This window comes from Gavia stellata, chromosome 26 (assembly GCF_030936135.1).
Source record: "Gavia stellata isolate bGavSte3 chromosome 26, bGavSte3.hap2, whole genome shotgun sequence".
NCBI classification, from domain to species: domain Eukaryota; kingdom Metazoa; phylum Chordata; class Aves; order Gaviiformes; family Gaviidae; genus Gavia; species Gavia stellata.
The window spans coordinates 8051301-8065749 of NC_082619.1; the positions used below are offsets into that span (position 1 = coordinate 8051301).

Here is a 14449-nt window from a genome sequence, read left to right on the forward strand (position 1 = left end):
GAGAAGGATATCGAAGCGGGGCTCCGGGGGGTGAGAAGGGCCCCAAAGTGGCGCTTGGGGGGGGAGAAGGGCATCGAAACGGGGCTCAGGGGATGCAAAGGGCCCCAAAGCAGGGCTTGGGCAGGGAGAAGGACCCCGGAGTGGGGCTCGGGGGGGGAGAAGGGCGTTGAAGCGGGGCTCAGGGTATGCAAAGGGCCCCGAAGCGGGGCTCGGGGGGGGGAGAAGGGCCCCGAATCGGGGCTCGGGGGGTTATAAGGGCGTCGAAGCGGAGCTCGGGGGGGTCCCGCCCCCCGGGCCGGGCTGCGGAGGGTGCCCGCGGGGCCGGGGGTGCGGAGCCAGCCTCTCCCAGCCCTTTACCTGCCGCCACCGGAGCCAGCGCCAGCAGCACCCACGCCGCCATCCTGCGGGGCGACAGTGGGGCGTGAGGACAGGGGCACCCCACGGCCCCGCCAGGCCACGCCCCCGCCGCCAGGCCACGCCCCTTGAGGGCGTGACCAACACCTAGGGGCGTGGCCTGGGCACGCGAAGCGTTGCCAAGCGACAGCGTCCTCCCCACAGCCCGAGGCGCCGGCGCGGCCTGGCCGGGTCGGAGGGGAGGGTCCGAGGGAAGGGGGCGGGAATGGGGCTGGGGACGCGGGGCCGAGGGAAGGGGGTGCGGGCCGGGGACCGGGGGGAACCGGGGGGAACCGGGGCCGGGGGGGTGTGGGGGGGGCGGGAGGCCGGGGGCCCTCTGCGACCACTCACCCCGCCCTGCCCGGGCAGCCACCGCGCACGCGCAGTTAGAGGCGGCCGTGCGCAGGCGCGGCGGGCGGAGAGGGGCGCGCCCCCTAGCGGCGGCGCTGTCTCCCACCCTCTTCATCCTCGAGCCGCGGGTTCGAGTCCCGGCGCTGCCCGGTCGGGACGGTGGGGATACGGGGGTGGCGGCTAATCCCGGTTGTGCCTCTGCAGGGGGCCCGGGAGAGGCGGCTATGTCCATCCCCTCCTCCAACACCACCCTGCGGCTGCCCGCCGGCTTCCGAAACCTGCTGGAGGGGCTGGCACTGGAGGTGCTGCGGGCGCAGCCCACGGATGTGGTGACCTTTGCTGCTCAGCACTTCCAAACGCTGCTGGAGCAGAGAGACCGTGAGTGGCCCTGCCCGGCGGCACCCATCCCTGCACCTCCATGCCCTGCCCCACGCTGCATTGCCTGCCCATCCTGCGTGGCATCACCCGTGCTGCATGTGCCCATCGCCCAGGGCGTCAGGCCTGCCCATGTGCCCATCAGCCATGGCATCGTGCCTGTCCCATGTGCCCATCGCCCAGGGCGTCAGGCCTGCCCATGTGCCCATCAGCCATGGCATCGTGCCTGTCCCATGTGCCCATCACCCAGGGCGTCAGGCCTGCCCTGTGTGCCCATCACCCATGGCATCGTGCCTGTCCCATGTGCCCATTGCCCAGGGTGTCATGCCTACCCCATGTGCCCATCACCCAGGGTGTCAGGCCTGCCCTGTGTGCCCATCACCCATGGCATCGTGCCTGTCCCATGTGCCTGTCACCCAGGGTGTCAGGCCTGCCCATGTGCCCATCACCCAGGGTGTCAGGCCTGCCCTGTGTGCCCATTGCCCATGGCATCGTGCCTGTCCCACGTGCCTGTCACCCAGGGCGTCCAACCTGCCCGTGTGCCCATCACCCATGGCATCGTGCCTGTCCCATGTGCCCATCACCCAGGGTGTCAGGCCTGCCCTGTGTGCCCATCGCCCATGGTGTCCTGCCTGTGCCATGTGCCCATCGCCCAGGACATCAGGCCTGGCCCATGTGCCCATCACCCATGGCATCAAGCCTACTCCATGTGCCCATTGCCCAGGGTGTCATGCCTGCCCCGTGTGCCCATCAGCCATGGCATCGTGCCTGTCCCATGTGCCCATCGCCAAGGGCGTCAGGCCTGCCTATGTGCCCATCACCCAAGGCATCAGGCCTGCCCCGTGTGCCCATCACCCATGGCATCGTGCCTGTCCCATGTGCCTGTCACCCAGGGTGTCAGGCCTGCCCATGTGCCCATCACCCAGGGTGTCAGGCCTGCCCTGTGTGCCCATCGCCCATGGCATCGTGCCTGTCCCATGTGCCCATCGCCCATGGCATTGTGCCTGTCCCACGTGCCTGTCACCCAGGGCGTCCAGGCTGCCCATGTGCCCATCGCCCAGGGTGTCAGGCCTGCCCTGTGTGCCCATCACCCATGGCATCGTGCCTGTCCCATGTGCCCATTGCCCAGGGTGTCATGCCTACCCCATGTGCCCATCACCCAGGGTGTCAGGCCTGCCCCGTGTGCCCATCACCCAGGGTGTCAGGCCTGCCCTGTGTGCCCATCACCCATGGCATCGTGCCTGTCCCACGTGCCTGTCACCCAGGGTGTCAGGCCTGCCTATGTGTGCCCATCACCCAGGGCGTCAGGCCTGCCCTGTGTGCCCATTGCCCATGGCATCGTGCCTGCCCCGTGTGCCCATCACCCATGGCATCGTGCCTGTCCCACGTGCCTGTCACCCAGGGCGTCCAACCTGCCCATGTGCCCATCACCCAGGGTGTCAGGCCTGCCCCGTGTGCCCATCACCCATGGCATTGTGCCTGTCCCACGTGCCTGTCACCCAGGGTGTCAGGCCTGTCCTGTGTGCCCATCGCCCATGGTGTCCTGCCTGTGCCATGTGCCCATATCCCAGGACATCAGGCCTGGCCCATGTGCCCGTAACCCATGGCATCAAGCCTACCCCACGTGCCTGTCACCCAGGGTGTCAGGCCTGCCCATGTGCCCATCACCCAGGGTGTCAGGCCTGGCCTGTGTGCCCATCACCCATGGTGTCCTGCCTGTCCCATGTGCCCATCACCCATGGCGTCATGCCTACCCCATGTGCCCATCACCCAGGGTGTCAGGCCTGGCCCGTGTGCCCATCACCCATGGTGTCCTGCCTGTCCCATGTGCCCATCATCCAAGGCATCAGGCCTGGCCCGTGTGCCCATCACCCATGGCGTCATGCCTACCCCATGTGCCCATCGCCAAGGGCATCATGCCTGCCCCGTGTGCCCATCAGCCATGGCATCGTGCCTGTCCCATGTGCCCATCACCCATGGCATTGTGTCTGTCCCACGTGCCTGTCACCCAGGGCGTCCAGGCTGCCCATGTGCCCATCACCCAGGGTGTCAGGCCTGCCCCGTGTGCCCATCGCCCATGGCATCGTGCCTGTCCCATGTGCCCGTTGCCCAGGGTGTCATGCCTGCCCTGTGTGCCCATCACCCATAGCGTCATGCCTACCCCATGTGCCCATCACCCAGGGTGTCATGCCTGCCCTGCGTGCCCATCACCCAGGGCGTCAGGCCTGCCCCGCATACCCATCCTGTGTGGTGCCCATCGCTCGGGGCATCGCTCCCGCCCCGTGTGCCCACCCTAGGGGAACTTTGCCCCTTCCTCAACCCTTGAGCCATCAGCCCTGCCCCGCGTGCCCATCCCCGGGGTATCAGGCCTGCCCCGCGTGCCCATCTCACGTGGCGTCAAGCCTCCTCCTTCCCCAGACAGCTCAGCGGACCCAGCGGCGTGGGGAGCCCGGCTGGAGGACGAGCTTCTCCCCCAGCCCCCTTGCCAGGTAGGCTGCCCTCCCTGCCCACCCCTCCGGTCCCCTCCGGAGAATTTGGGGTGCCCGGAGCGAAGGGACCCCGCACCCACCCCTGGCCCCGCTTCCCTTCTCCCGCACCGCCGAAATTTTAGGTTTTCCTGCTTTTCCTCCAGGAGCCGGAGGAGGATGAGGAGAAGGAGGACAAGGACACGGAGGAGGTGACGGCAGGCGAGCGGGCAGGCAGCGTTGCGTCCGCAACGGTAAGCGCCCGCACCCAAAACAAAGCTATTTGAACCCAAAACAGCAGCGGGGGTAACCGCCAGCACCCACCAGCCACCGCCGCACCCTGATTCCTCCCGGAAAACCCTCACCGCCCTGCAGCAGTGAGGAGCAAACCCACAGCCGAAGGGGAACGTACGTCCCCCCACCCCGTAACCCTCTTTAAAAGGGACACCTCCCCGGGGACCCCACCCCAGCGCTCGCCCCGAATCCCCCATTTGGCAAAATCCCGACCCCAACCGAGGTGCCACCGCTCGAGGGAAATAAAATTAAAAACCCCACCAGGCTCCCACCCTTCTCTCGGGGACGGGCGATGATCTCCCGTCCCCCCTCCCCGTGTCGCCCCGACGCTTTTTTAATGAGAATTTTTATTAATGAGGTCCCTGCCGTTATTAACGACTCCCACCCGAGATTTCTCCCCTAAAAAAACCCGGGTTTCGGAGCTGGGCTGAGCTCGAGATGATATTTTAAGGCTCTATATTTAGGCCCCTGCATCCCCGGAGGTTGTCAAAAATTTAATAGCGTCCCCGCGTGAAGGAGGGATGTGACATTGCTCCTCTTCTAACCTCCCCCCCCAAGAGCTGAGGTGCCCCCGTAGCATTTTGGGGAGCGCGGGGCGGGGTCCCCCCATCCCATTCCAACCGGTGAAATTCGATTTTTCCCATCCGGAGCGATTTCAAAATACCGACCGGTGCTGAAAACAACAAAAAAAAAGGGGGTGATGGGGTTTGCGTCGAAACCGGCTGCTCTTTTTTTGGGGGGGGCACACACCGAACCCCAACACCCGTGCTCACCCCAATTTCTCCCCCGTCATTCCTGTTTTTTCCCGGGCGGAGCCGGCCATATGCGGCGTGCGGCGCTCGCCCACGGTGGCACGGGGCACGGCGGCGGCTCCCCTGGGAAAAACAGGAAGGAGGGATGGGGAAAAGGGAAAAAAAAAAAAAAAGCTGGCGGGGACCCCACGCCGGGGCCCGATGCCAACCGGCTACGCCTTGACCCCCCCCTCCGGCACCGCCTCGCCGGCTGCCGGCTCCGGCTTCGGCAACCGGCAACGCTGCCCGCCCAGGGCACCTTTCCAGCATCAAATTCCCCTTTTTTTTTTTCCCTTTTTTTTAAGGATTTTTCAACACCTCGGTGCCACCATCTCAAATCGCGACGGCGGGATCTTTCCAGCGGGTCTTGCCACGCGTGATGCCCGTCCTCCCCCTCCTTCCAAAATCCGACTTATTTTATCGGGATTTAGATTTAAGAGATGCAGGAGCACCTTCCAAAATCCGACTTATTTTATCGGGATTCAGATTTAAGAGATGCTGGAGCACCTTCCAAAATCCGACTTATTTTATCGGGATTCAGATTTAAGAGATGTTGGAGCACCTTCCAAAATCCGACTTATTTTATCGGGATTCAGATTTAAGAGATGCTGGAGCACCTTCCAAAATCCGACTTATTTTATCGGGATTCAGATTTAAGAGATGCTGGAGCACCTGGAAAAGCATCACCCCAATATTCCTTCCCCCCCACACTTCCACCTTGCCCCTCCCAGGGTGGGTTGTTTTTTTGGATGAAGTGGTCCGGGAAGGAAAAACGCAGAGCCTGGAACGGGCTCAAAACCCGCCGTTAATGATTAGAAATGTTCTGGCATTTCGCGTCCCTCCTCCGCAGCCGCAGCCTGCGGGAAACGCCGGCGCTCGGCGGCTCTGCCAGGACCGGGGGGCCGCGGCCGGAGCAGGTTTCGGGGAGACGGGGTGGGGGGGTGGTGTGTGCCATCCGCTCTCGCATGGAAACTTCTCTCAAAGTCCCCCCGTTTTTGTGCATTTTGGGGGATTTGCTGGTTTTGGGATGATCCAGCGTTTTGCATCCTAGTTTTTGGGGCTAATTTTCCAAGATTCTTGATGCACAAGTCACCCCAAAACCCCTTTCCGCTTGGCTCCCCCAAAAACACCCCGACTTCCCTCGCCGCAGCAGGCAGCGATGGATCCGGAGAGTCTCAAATAAAAGGGAAAAGGATGGTTTTCCCATCTAAAAATCCCGGTGGAGCGGCCGAGGCTTTGCCTGGAAGCTGGAGCGGGTTTTTCTGGAGCAGAGCTATTTTTGCCCCGCCGCTGTGCTGGTGGGAAGAGGTGGTGGTGGAAAAGCGGCTCCGGCGTGGAGAGCCGGGTGCCGATGGCTGGCGGGGGAATCGAGGGATGCTCAGGGAGCACCCGTCTCCCCGGGTGCGGGGTTTGGGTGCCTGGGTGCTGCTGGGAGGGGGGGTGGTTGACACCCATCAGCTGGTGAAGCGTGGGTGAAGCGGTCGAGGAGGGTGGCAGGGGTGGGCTGCACCCTCCTTGTGCCTGGAATGGGATGGGATGGGATGGGATGGGATGGGATGGCATGGCATGGCATGGCATGGCATGGCATGGCATGGCATGGAATGGAATGGGATGGGATGGCATGGCATGGCATGGCATGGCATGGCATGGGATGGGATGGGATGGGATGGGATGGCATGGCATGGCATGGCATGGCATGGGATGGAATGGGATGGGATGGGATGGGATGTGATGGGATGGCATGGCATGGCATGGCATGGCATGGGATGGGATGACATGGTATGGGATGGGATGGGATGGGATGGGATGGGATGGGATGGGATGACATGGCATGGGATGACATGGCATGGGATGACATGGCATGGGATGGGATGGGATGGGATGGGATGACATGGGACGGGATGGGATGAGATGAGATGGGATGAGATGGGATGGGATGGGATGACATGGCATGGCATGGCATGGGATGGGATGGGATGGGGAGCAGGGTGGTCTGGGTGTCCTGGGGAGCTGGGGGTGTCAGGGGATGCCACCACCTGCACCCCAGATGGAGTGTCCTCGGGGACGGAGATGGAGACAGGGATGGGGATGGGAACAGGGATGGTGACAGGGACAGAGCTGATGACAGGGACGAGGGTGGTGATGAGGATGGTGACAGGGATGGGGACAAAGATGACGATGGGGTTGAGGTAGGGGATGGGGATGAGCATGGAGACAGGGAGAGGGACGGAGATGGTGGGGCTGAAGTTGGGAATGGGGATGGGGACAGGGATGGGGATGGCGATCGTGACGGGGATGGTGACGGAGTTGGGGACAGGGACGATGGTGGAGATGGGGACAGGGATGGTGGTGGAGGTGATGGGGATGAGGAGAGGGATGGGGCTGGTGCCAGTGCCAGGAATGGGGACGGTGACGTCAACGGGACGGGGATGCTAACGATGCCGCTGATGATGATGATGCCGCTGATGGCAAAGAGGAAGGTCAGTGCCACCAGACCCCCGAGCAGGACGCAGCCCCTTGAGCAATCCCGGCCGGGGAGAGCCGATGGGGCCCCACTGCAGCGGCGGGCTGGGGGGGTACCGGTGCCCGGCTGGGGGGGCCATGCCACGTTTCGGGGGCCGGCCGGAGCCGGCATCGGCGCGCGGAGCCCACGGGCGACTTATGCGGTTGCTTAGCAACTCCCAAACCTGGATTAGAGGCGAGCGAGGCGGGCGATGCGGGGGGCTGCAGCCTGCAACCCCCCGCATTCCCCTGGGGGGGTCCCCCCTCTTTTCCGGGCTCCCCACGTCTCACTCCGCCGTCCCCGGCCCCTCGGCGTGGTCCGAGGGCAAAAGTGGGGTCCGCAGATAGCGCCGAGGGCTGGAAAAAAGACTGGATTTGCAGGTCCGGCTGGAAAACACCCCAAAATTTGGGGGGTCGGATGCTCCTGCGAGCAGGGAAGGGACCCTCAAACCCCAAAAACGGAGCCCCCCCCTTCCTCCGCGTGGAGCCTGTGCTTGGGCACATCACCCCTGGGCTTCAGCGGGTGCCCGGCGGGACGCGGTGTCCCGCCATGCCCACCCTTCCTCGCCCTCTTCATCCTCACCCTCCTCATCCTCACCCTCCTTCGGGACCAAGCCCTAAGTAGGTCGTGAAGGTTTTGCCCCCCGCGCAAACAAACTGGGGGGGGGGGAACCCCTCCTCCAGCAGCGCTGCCGGCCAAGCATCCCCCCCCCCAAAATAACCCATCGCCCCCATTTACCGCGACTTTCCCCCCTCCCAAAAAAAAAGAAGAACCGCTGCCGATGTCGGCACGGCCCTATTAAAGCCGCCACGCCGAGGGCGAGAGCCGAAAGCGCCGTGAAATCTTCGCTCGCCTCCTCCGCGTGCGATTTTGATATTAGACGAAACTCTCCGGCCGTGAGCCTCCGGCTCCTTTAAGCGTTGAGGAGGGAGTCGGAGGCTGCGAAATAAAATTGGAGGTTAAAAAAAAAATTAAAAAAAAAAAAAAAAATTAAAAAAAAAAAAGAGGAGAAAGGGAAAAAAAAATAAGAAACACTCCCCCCCCCTCTCCCAAAATAAAAAAAAATGATAGGGATGTAGGGCTGATAGGCTCGCCCGGAGGAAAGCGCATTACGTAGGCAAGCGGCTCCGCTCAACTTGCCACCTGCGCCGGGAGAGCTGCCGGGGAATCGAGACCTCGCCGGAGCCCCTCGCCCATCGCTGGCCGCCCACCCATCGTCCGCCATGGACTGCTGCAACGTAGGTCCCCCCCCAAGCTGGGTCCCCCCCCCCTCTTCCAGCATCTCATTTTTCCATATTTAATTTATTATTGTTATTATTATGGGCCCTCCAGTCCGGAGCGGGGTACGGGGGTGGCGGAGGGGTTTTGGGGTGCTGATGGAGGTGTGTTGGGGGGGGGGGGGGTGTATTTGCAAGGGTGGGGGGTGTGATGCTATCATGGGTGCTGCACCCAAGAACTCAAGCAACTCCGTGTCCCCCCCCTTCCCAACCCCCAGGCCCATATCCACCCCCCCCACCCCAAACCCCCTCCTCTCCTTCCCATTTCACACCAGTTCAGGATCCATCCCGCCGGAGCCGGCAGCCACCCGTACCCCGGCCGGCAAAGACCCCCCCATCCCCAAATCCAGCAGCCAGATGGGGGGTTCTGCTTTTCTTCCCCCCCCCCCCCCATTAAATTACTCTCCAGGTGGGATCGGGGGTTCCTTATGGATAAAGGGATAAATTGGGGTGAGCAGAGGGGGGCTGCACCCCTCCGTCCTCACCCGAGGGTGAGCACCCTTTGCCGCCTGGCTGCCAGCCGGCTCGGGGAGCGGATCCGGCAGAAAAACACCTCTTTTTTCCCCCTTTTCTCCCTTTTCCCCTCTTTTTTCCCCACTTTTCCCCCTTTTTTCCCCATTTTCCCCCCTTTTTTCCCCTTTTTCCCCCCTTTTTTTTCCCTTTTTTCCCCTTTTCCCCCCTTTTTTTCCCTTTTTCCCCCCTTTTTTCCCCTTTTCCCCACTCCTGCTCAGCCAGCGGCACAGAGAGAAGCTCCCATCTCCCCTCCTGGGCACCTCCAGAGAGGCAAAGCCCACCCTGGATATAGGATTTCTCCCCTGCATATAGGATTCCACCCCCAAATACAGGATTTTTCCCTCTGAATATAGGATTTCTCCCCTGCATATAGGATTTCTCCCCTTGGATATAGGATTTCTCCCCTGGATACAGGTTTTCACCCCCTGCATATAGGATTTCTCCCTCGGGATATAGATTTCCCCACCTGGATATAGGATTTCTCTCCTAGATAGAGGATTTTCTCCTCCTGGATGTAGGATTTCTCCCCTGCATATAGGATTTCTCCCCTGCATATAGGATTTCTCCCCTGACTATATGATTTCTCTCCTAGATAGAGGATTTTTCTCTCCCTGGATATAGGATTTCTCCCCAGGATATAGGTGTCCCCCTCTTATATAGGATTTCTCCCCTGCATATAGGATTTCTCCCCTGGGTATAGGTTTACCCCACCTGTATATAGGATTTCTCCCCTGACTACGTGATTTCTCTCCTAGATAGAGGATTTTCTCCTCCTGGATATAGGATTTCTCCCCTGCATATAGGATTTCTTCTCCCCTGGATACAGGTTTACCCCACCTGTATATAGGATTTCTCCCCTGACTATATGATTTCTCTCCTAGATAGAGGATTTTTCTCTCCCTGGATATAAGATTTCTCCTGTGGATATAGGTGTCCCCCCCCTTATATAGGATTTCTCCTCTTCATATAGGATTTCTACCCTGGATATAGGTTTCCCCTCCCTGTATATAGGATTTCTCCCCTGACTATATGATTTCTTTCCTAGATAGAGGATTTTTCTCTCCCTGGATATAAGATTTCTCCTGTGGATATAGGTGTCCCCCCCCTTATATAGGATTTCTCCTCTTCATATAGGATTTCTACCCTGGATATAGGTTTCCCCTCCCTGTATATAGGATTTCTCCCCTGACTATATGATTTCTTTCCTAGATAGAGGATTTTTCTCCGCCTGGATATAAGATTTCTCCTGTGGATATAGGTGTCCCCCCCCTTATATAGGATTTCTCGCCTGCATATAGGATTTCTCCCCTGAATATAAGTTTTCCCCACCTGTATGTAGGATTTCTCCCCTGAGTATATGATCTCTTTCCTAGATAGAGGATTTTTCTCCCCCTGGATACAGGATTTCTCCCCTGGATATAGGTTTCCCCCTCCCATATATAGGATTTCTCCCCTGAATATAGGATTTCTCTCCTGGATATAGGCTTTCCTCCCCTGGCTATAGGATTTCTCCCCTGGCTATAGGATTTCCAGCCCTGGCTATAACATTTCCACCCTGAACATATCATTTCCACCTCGGACCCGTCACTTAAACCGCTGCCGCTCTTTTGCTCCCCTCACCTTTCGCGCCGGTAAAACAACCCGAGCAACTTTACGGTGCCTTGGCACGCTCCGAGGGGAAGAGCATCTCCCCCCCTCCAAAAAATCTGCAGCTTCCAAATAACCGCCCAAAAAAACCTCCTGTAAAATGCTCCCGGGGCAACATAAAGGATGCAGCCACACCGCTGCCGACACCGGAGCATCCAACGCCTGCTCGCTCCCATCTCATTTGGTTTTCCTGTGGCTTTTTTTTTTTCCCCACCTAGACCTCGGCACCAGGTCCAACCGCTCCGGTGGGATGCGGCAGGAGGGCAGTGGGCTGCAGTGATTTATCTTGGGGGGGTGCTGTGCTTTTTCCCCCTCCTCCGGGATCGCTCCCTTCCCACATTTCCTGGTGTTTTCGGCCAAAGCCCTGAGCAGGGATGCAGGAGGATGCAACAGGCTGCGAGGGAAGGGGAAACTGAGGCACGGCCAGCTCGGCTTGCGCAGCGTGACCCCCTGTGCCGAAAATCCGCATCCCACCCCCCCCCCAAAACCCACTCTCTGCTCCCACGGATGTTCCTCTCCCTGTATCACAACCCTCAGGGAAGTGGGATCTGGCCCCAGCGGGACTGGCTGGGGTTCGGCTTCTTACAGCCGGGTGGTCCGGGGCAGGGATTTAGGGATGAGCAGGGGGTGAAGCATCTTCCCCCGCTGCACCTTCGGTTGCAAATCCCTCGAGACACCTGCAAAGAACCGTCATTTTTTGCAAAAAGGACCCTAATTTTTAAGTGAAGGACCCTCATTTTTAGCAAAACCCCCTCATTTTTAAGGGAAGCACCCTCATTTTCAGCAAAGAACCCTCATTTTTAAGTGAAGGACGCTCATTTTCAGCGAAGAACCCTAATTTTTAAGTGAAGAACCCTCATATTTTGCAAAGAACCCTTATTTTTAAGTGAAGAACCCTCATATTTTGCAAAGAACCCTAATTTTTAAGTGAGGGACGCTCATTTTCAGCAAAGAACCCTAATCTTTAAGTGAAGGGCCCTCATTTTTAGCAAAAAGAACCCTAATTTTTAGCAAAGAACCCTAATTTTTAAGTGAAAGACCCTCATTTTTAGCAAGCAACCCTCATTTTTAAGCAAAGGACCCTCATTTTTAGCAAAGGGCCCTCATTTTGAGCACAGGGGCTAATTTAGGACCTTATTTAACGGATTAAATTGGGGGGGTGTGTGCCCTTTTCGGGGTGCCACCGGCCATAACCCTCCCCTTGCCGCCGGCAGGAGGGAGCCTGCACGAAGCTGGACGAGGACATCCTGGACATCCCTTTGGACGATCCCGACGCCAACGCGGCGGCCGCCAAGATCCAGGCTAGTTTCCGCGGCCATATGACCCGCAAGAAGATCAAAGGGGGTGAGATCGATCGGAAAACCAAGGACGCCGAGTGCGCCAACAGCACCCGCGGCGGCGACCTCCGCAACGGCGACTAGGTACGCCCCAAATCTCCCTTATCCCACCCCAAAACCGGGGTCGTTTTTACAAGGCTGCTGCTCCGAGCATCCTTCCCCGCGCCGGTTCGGGATGGAGAAGGGGTTTTTCTTCCCGAGAGGTGGAAGCGCGCAGGCAGGCAGCCCCTGCCTGCCCTAATTTTGGGAGCGCGCCGTAGTAGTTAGCATGGGAAGGCGAAGCCCTAGATTTGAATTGAATTTCTCCCTTAGCAACACCACCCCGAACGCCTCGCCTCAGCACATGCTATTTTTAAAAGCCTGTGTCACAGTCTCCTGGCAGGAAAAGGTAAATTTAAAAAGCGCCCACGGTGCCGAGGCCGCGTGGCATGGGGCCCCCGTGCCGTGGCGTGCCGGCGTGGTGAGCGGGGAACGGCCCCGGCTGCGGGGAGGTTGGTTTGGGGTGAGCGGCGGGGAGGTCTTGCTGCCGGCTCGGCCAGGGGTGCATGGCGGGGATGCAGCTGGGATGCAGCTGGGATGCAGCTGGGATGCGGTGAGGAGGCAGGGGAGGGATATGATGGGGATGCAGTGGGGATGCAGTGGGGTTGCAGTGGGGATGCAGTGGGGATGCAGTGCAAGTGCAGTGGGGATAGAGTGGGGATGCAGTGGGGATGCAGTGGGGATGCAGTGGGGTTGCAGTGGGGATGCAGTGAGGGTGCGCTGGGGATGCAATGGAGAGGCAGTGGGGATGCAATAGGTCTGCAGTGGGGATGCAGTGAGGGTGCAGTGGGGATTTGGTGGGGATGCAGTGAGGGTGCAGTGGGGATTCAGTAGGGATGAACTGAGGATGCAGTGGGGATGCAGTAGGGATGCAGTGGGGATACAGTCAGGGTGCATTGGGGATGCAATGGAGAGGCAGTGGGGATGCAATAGGTCTGCAGTGGGGATGCAGTGAGGGTGCAGTGGGGATGCAGTAGGGATGCAATGGGGATACAGTCAGGGTGCATTGGGGATGCAATGGAGAGGCAGTGGGGATGCAATAGGTCTGCAATGGGGATGCAGTGCGAGTGCAGTGGGGATGCAGTGGGGATGCAGTGAGGGTGCAGTGGGGATGCAGTAGGGATGCAATGGGGATACAGTCAGGGTGCATTGGGGATGCAATGGAGAGGCAGTGGGGATGCAATAGGTCTGCAGTGGGGATGCAGTGCGAGTGCAGTGGGGATGCAGTGGGGATGCAGTGTAAGTGCAGTGGGGATGAGCTGAGGATGCAGTGGGGATGCAGTGAGGCTGCAGCGGGGATGCAATGGGGATACAGTAAGGGTGCATTGGGGATGCAATGGAGAGGCAGTGGGGATGCAATAGGTCTGCAATGGGGATGCAGTGGGGATGCAGTGCGAGTGCGGTGGGGATGAACTGAGGATACAGTGGGGATGCAGTGAGGTTTCAGTGGGGATGCAGTGGGGATACAGTAAAGGTGCACTGGGAATGCAATGGAGAGGCAGTGGGGATGCAATAGGTCTGCAGTGGGGATGCAGTGAGGGTGCAGTGGGGATGCAGTGGGGATACAGTGGGGATGCAGTGTGGATGCAGTGGGGATTAACTGAGGGTGCACTGGGGATGCAGTGGGGATTAACTGAGGGTGCAGTGGGGATGCAGTGAGGATGCAGTGGGGATGCAATGGGGATGCAGTGGGGATTAACTGAGGATGCAGTGGGGATGCAGTGGGGATGCAGAGGGGATGCAGTGAGGGTGCAGTGGGGATGCAGAGGGGATGCAGTGAGGGTGCAGTGGGGATGCAGAGGGGATGCAGTGAGGGTGCAGTGGAGATGCAGTGGGGATTAACTGAGGATGCAGTGGGGATGCAGTGAGGATGCAGTGGGGATGCAGTGGGGATGCAGAGGGGATGCAGTGAGGGTGCAGTGGGGATGCAGAGGGGATGCAGTGAGGGTGCAGTGGAGATGCAGTGGGGATTAACTGAGGATGCAGTGAGGGTGCAGTGGGGATGCAGAGGGGATGCAGTGAGGGTGCAGTGGAGATGCAGTGGGGATTAACTGAGGATGCAGTGAGGATGCAGTGGGGATGCAGTGGGGATGCAGTGAGGGTGCACTGGGGACGCAGTGGGGATGCAATTGGGATGCAGTGGGGATGGCGTAGGGTGCAGCGGGGAAGCAGCTGCCAAGTGCAGGGGCTGTGAAGCTCGTTTAGGGCTGCCTCGTTAGGTGAGCTGAGCAGGCTTGCACCCTGCGTATGGGCTCCAGCCCCAGGTGAGCTGGGTTCACCCCCGTACCCCAAACTGGGCTCCTCTGCCCCGGGGGGCCCAGGCTGGGTGTCCCCACCCGGTCCCCCCGGCTGGTGGGATGGGGCTGGGTGAGGGCAGGTTGCAGGCAGCAGCGGGAGGCAGGCAGGATTGGGTGCAGGAGGGTGCAGGAGGGTGCAGGAGCAGGGCACAGGCGAGGTGCAGGCA

At 59.9% G+C, this 14449-nt stretch overlaps 1 protein-coding gene across 1 annotated transcript; it reads left to right on the plus strand.

Moving 5' to 3' along the window:
• Positions 1-8361: 8361 nt before the first annotated feature.
• Positions 8362-12030, plus strand: NRGN (neurogranin). Its single transcript, XM_059829777.1, has 2 exons — positions 8362-8410; positions 11824-12030. The coding sequence occupies exons 1-2, from the start codon at positions 8396-8398 to the stop codon at positions 12028-12030; spliced, it is 222 nt and encodes a 73-aa protein (XP_059685760.1). The 5' UTR covers positions 8362-8395.
• The last annotated feature ends 2419 nt before the right edge of the window (positions 12031-14449 follow it).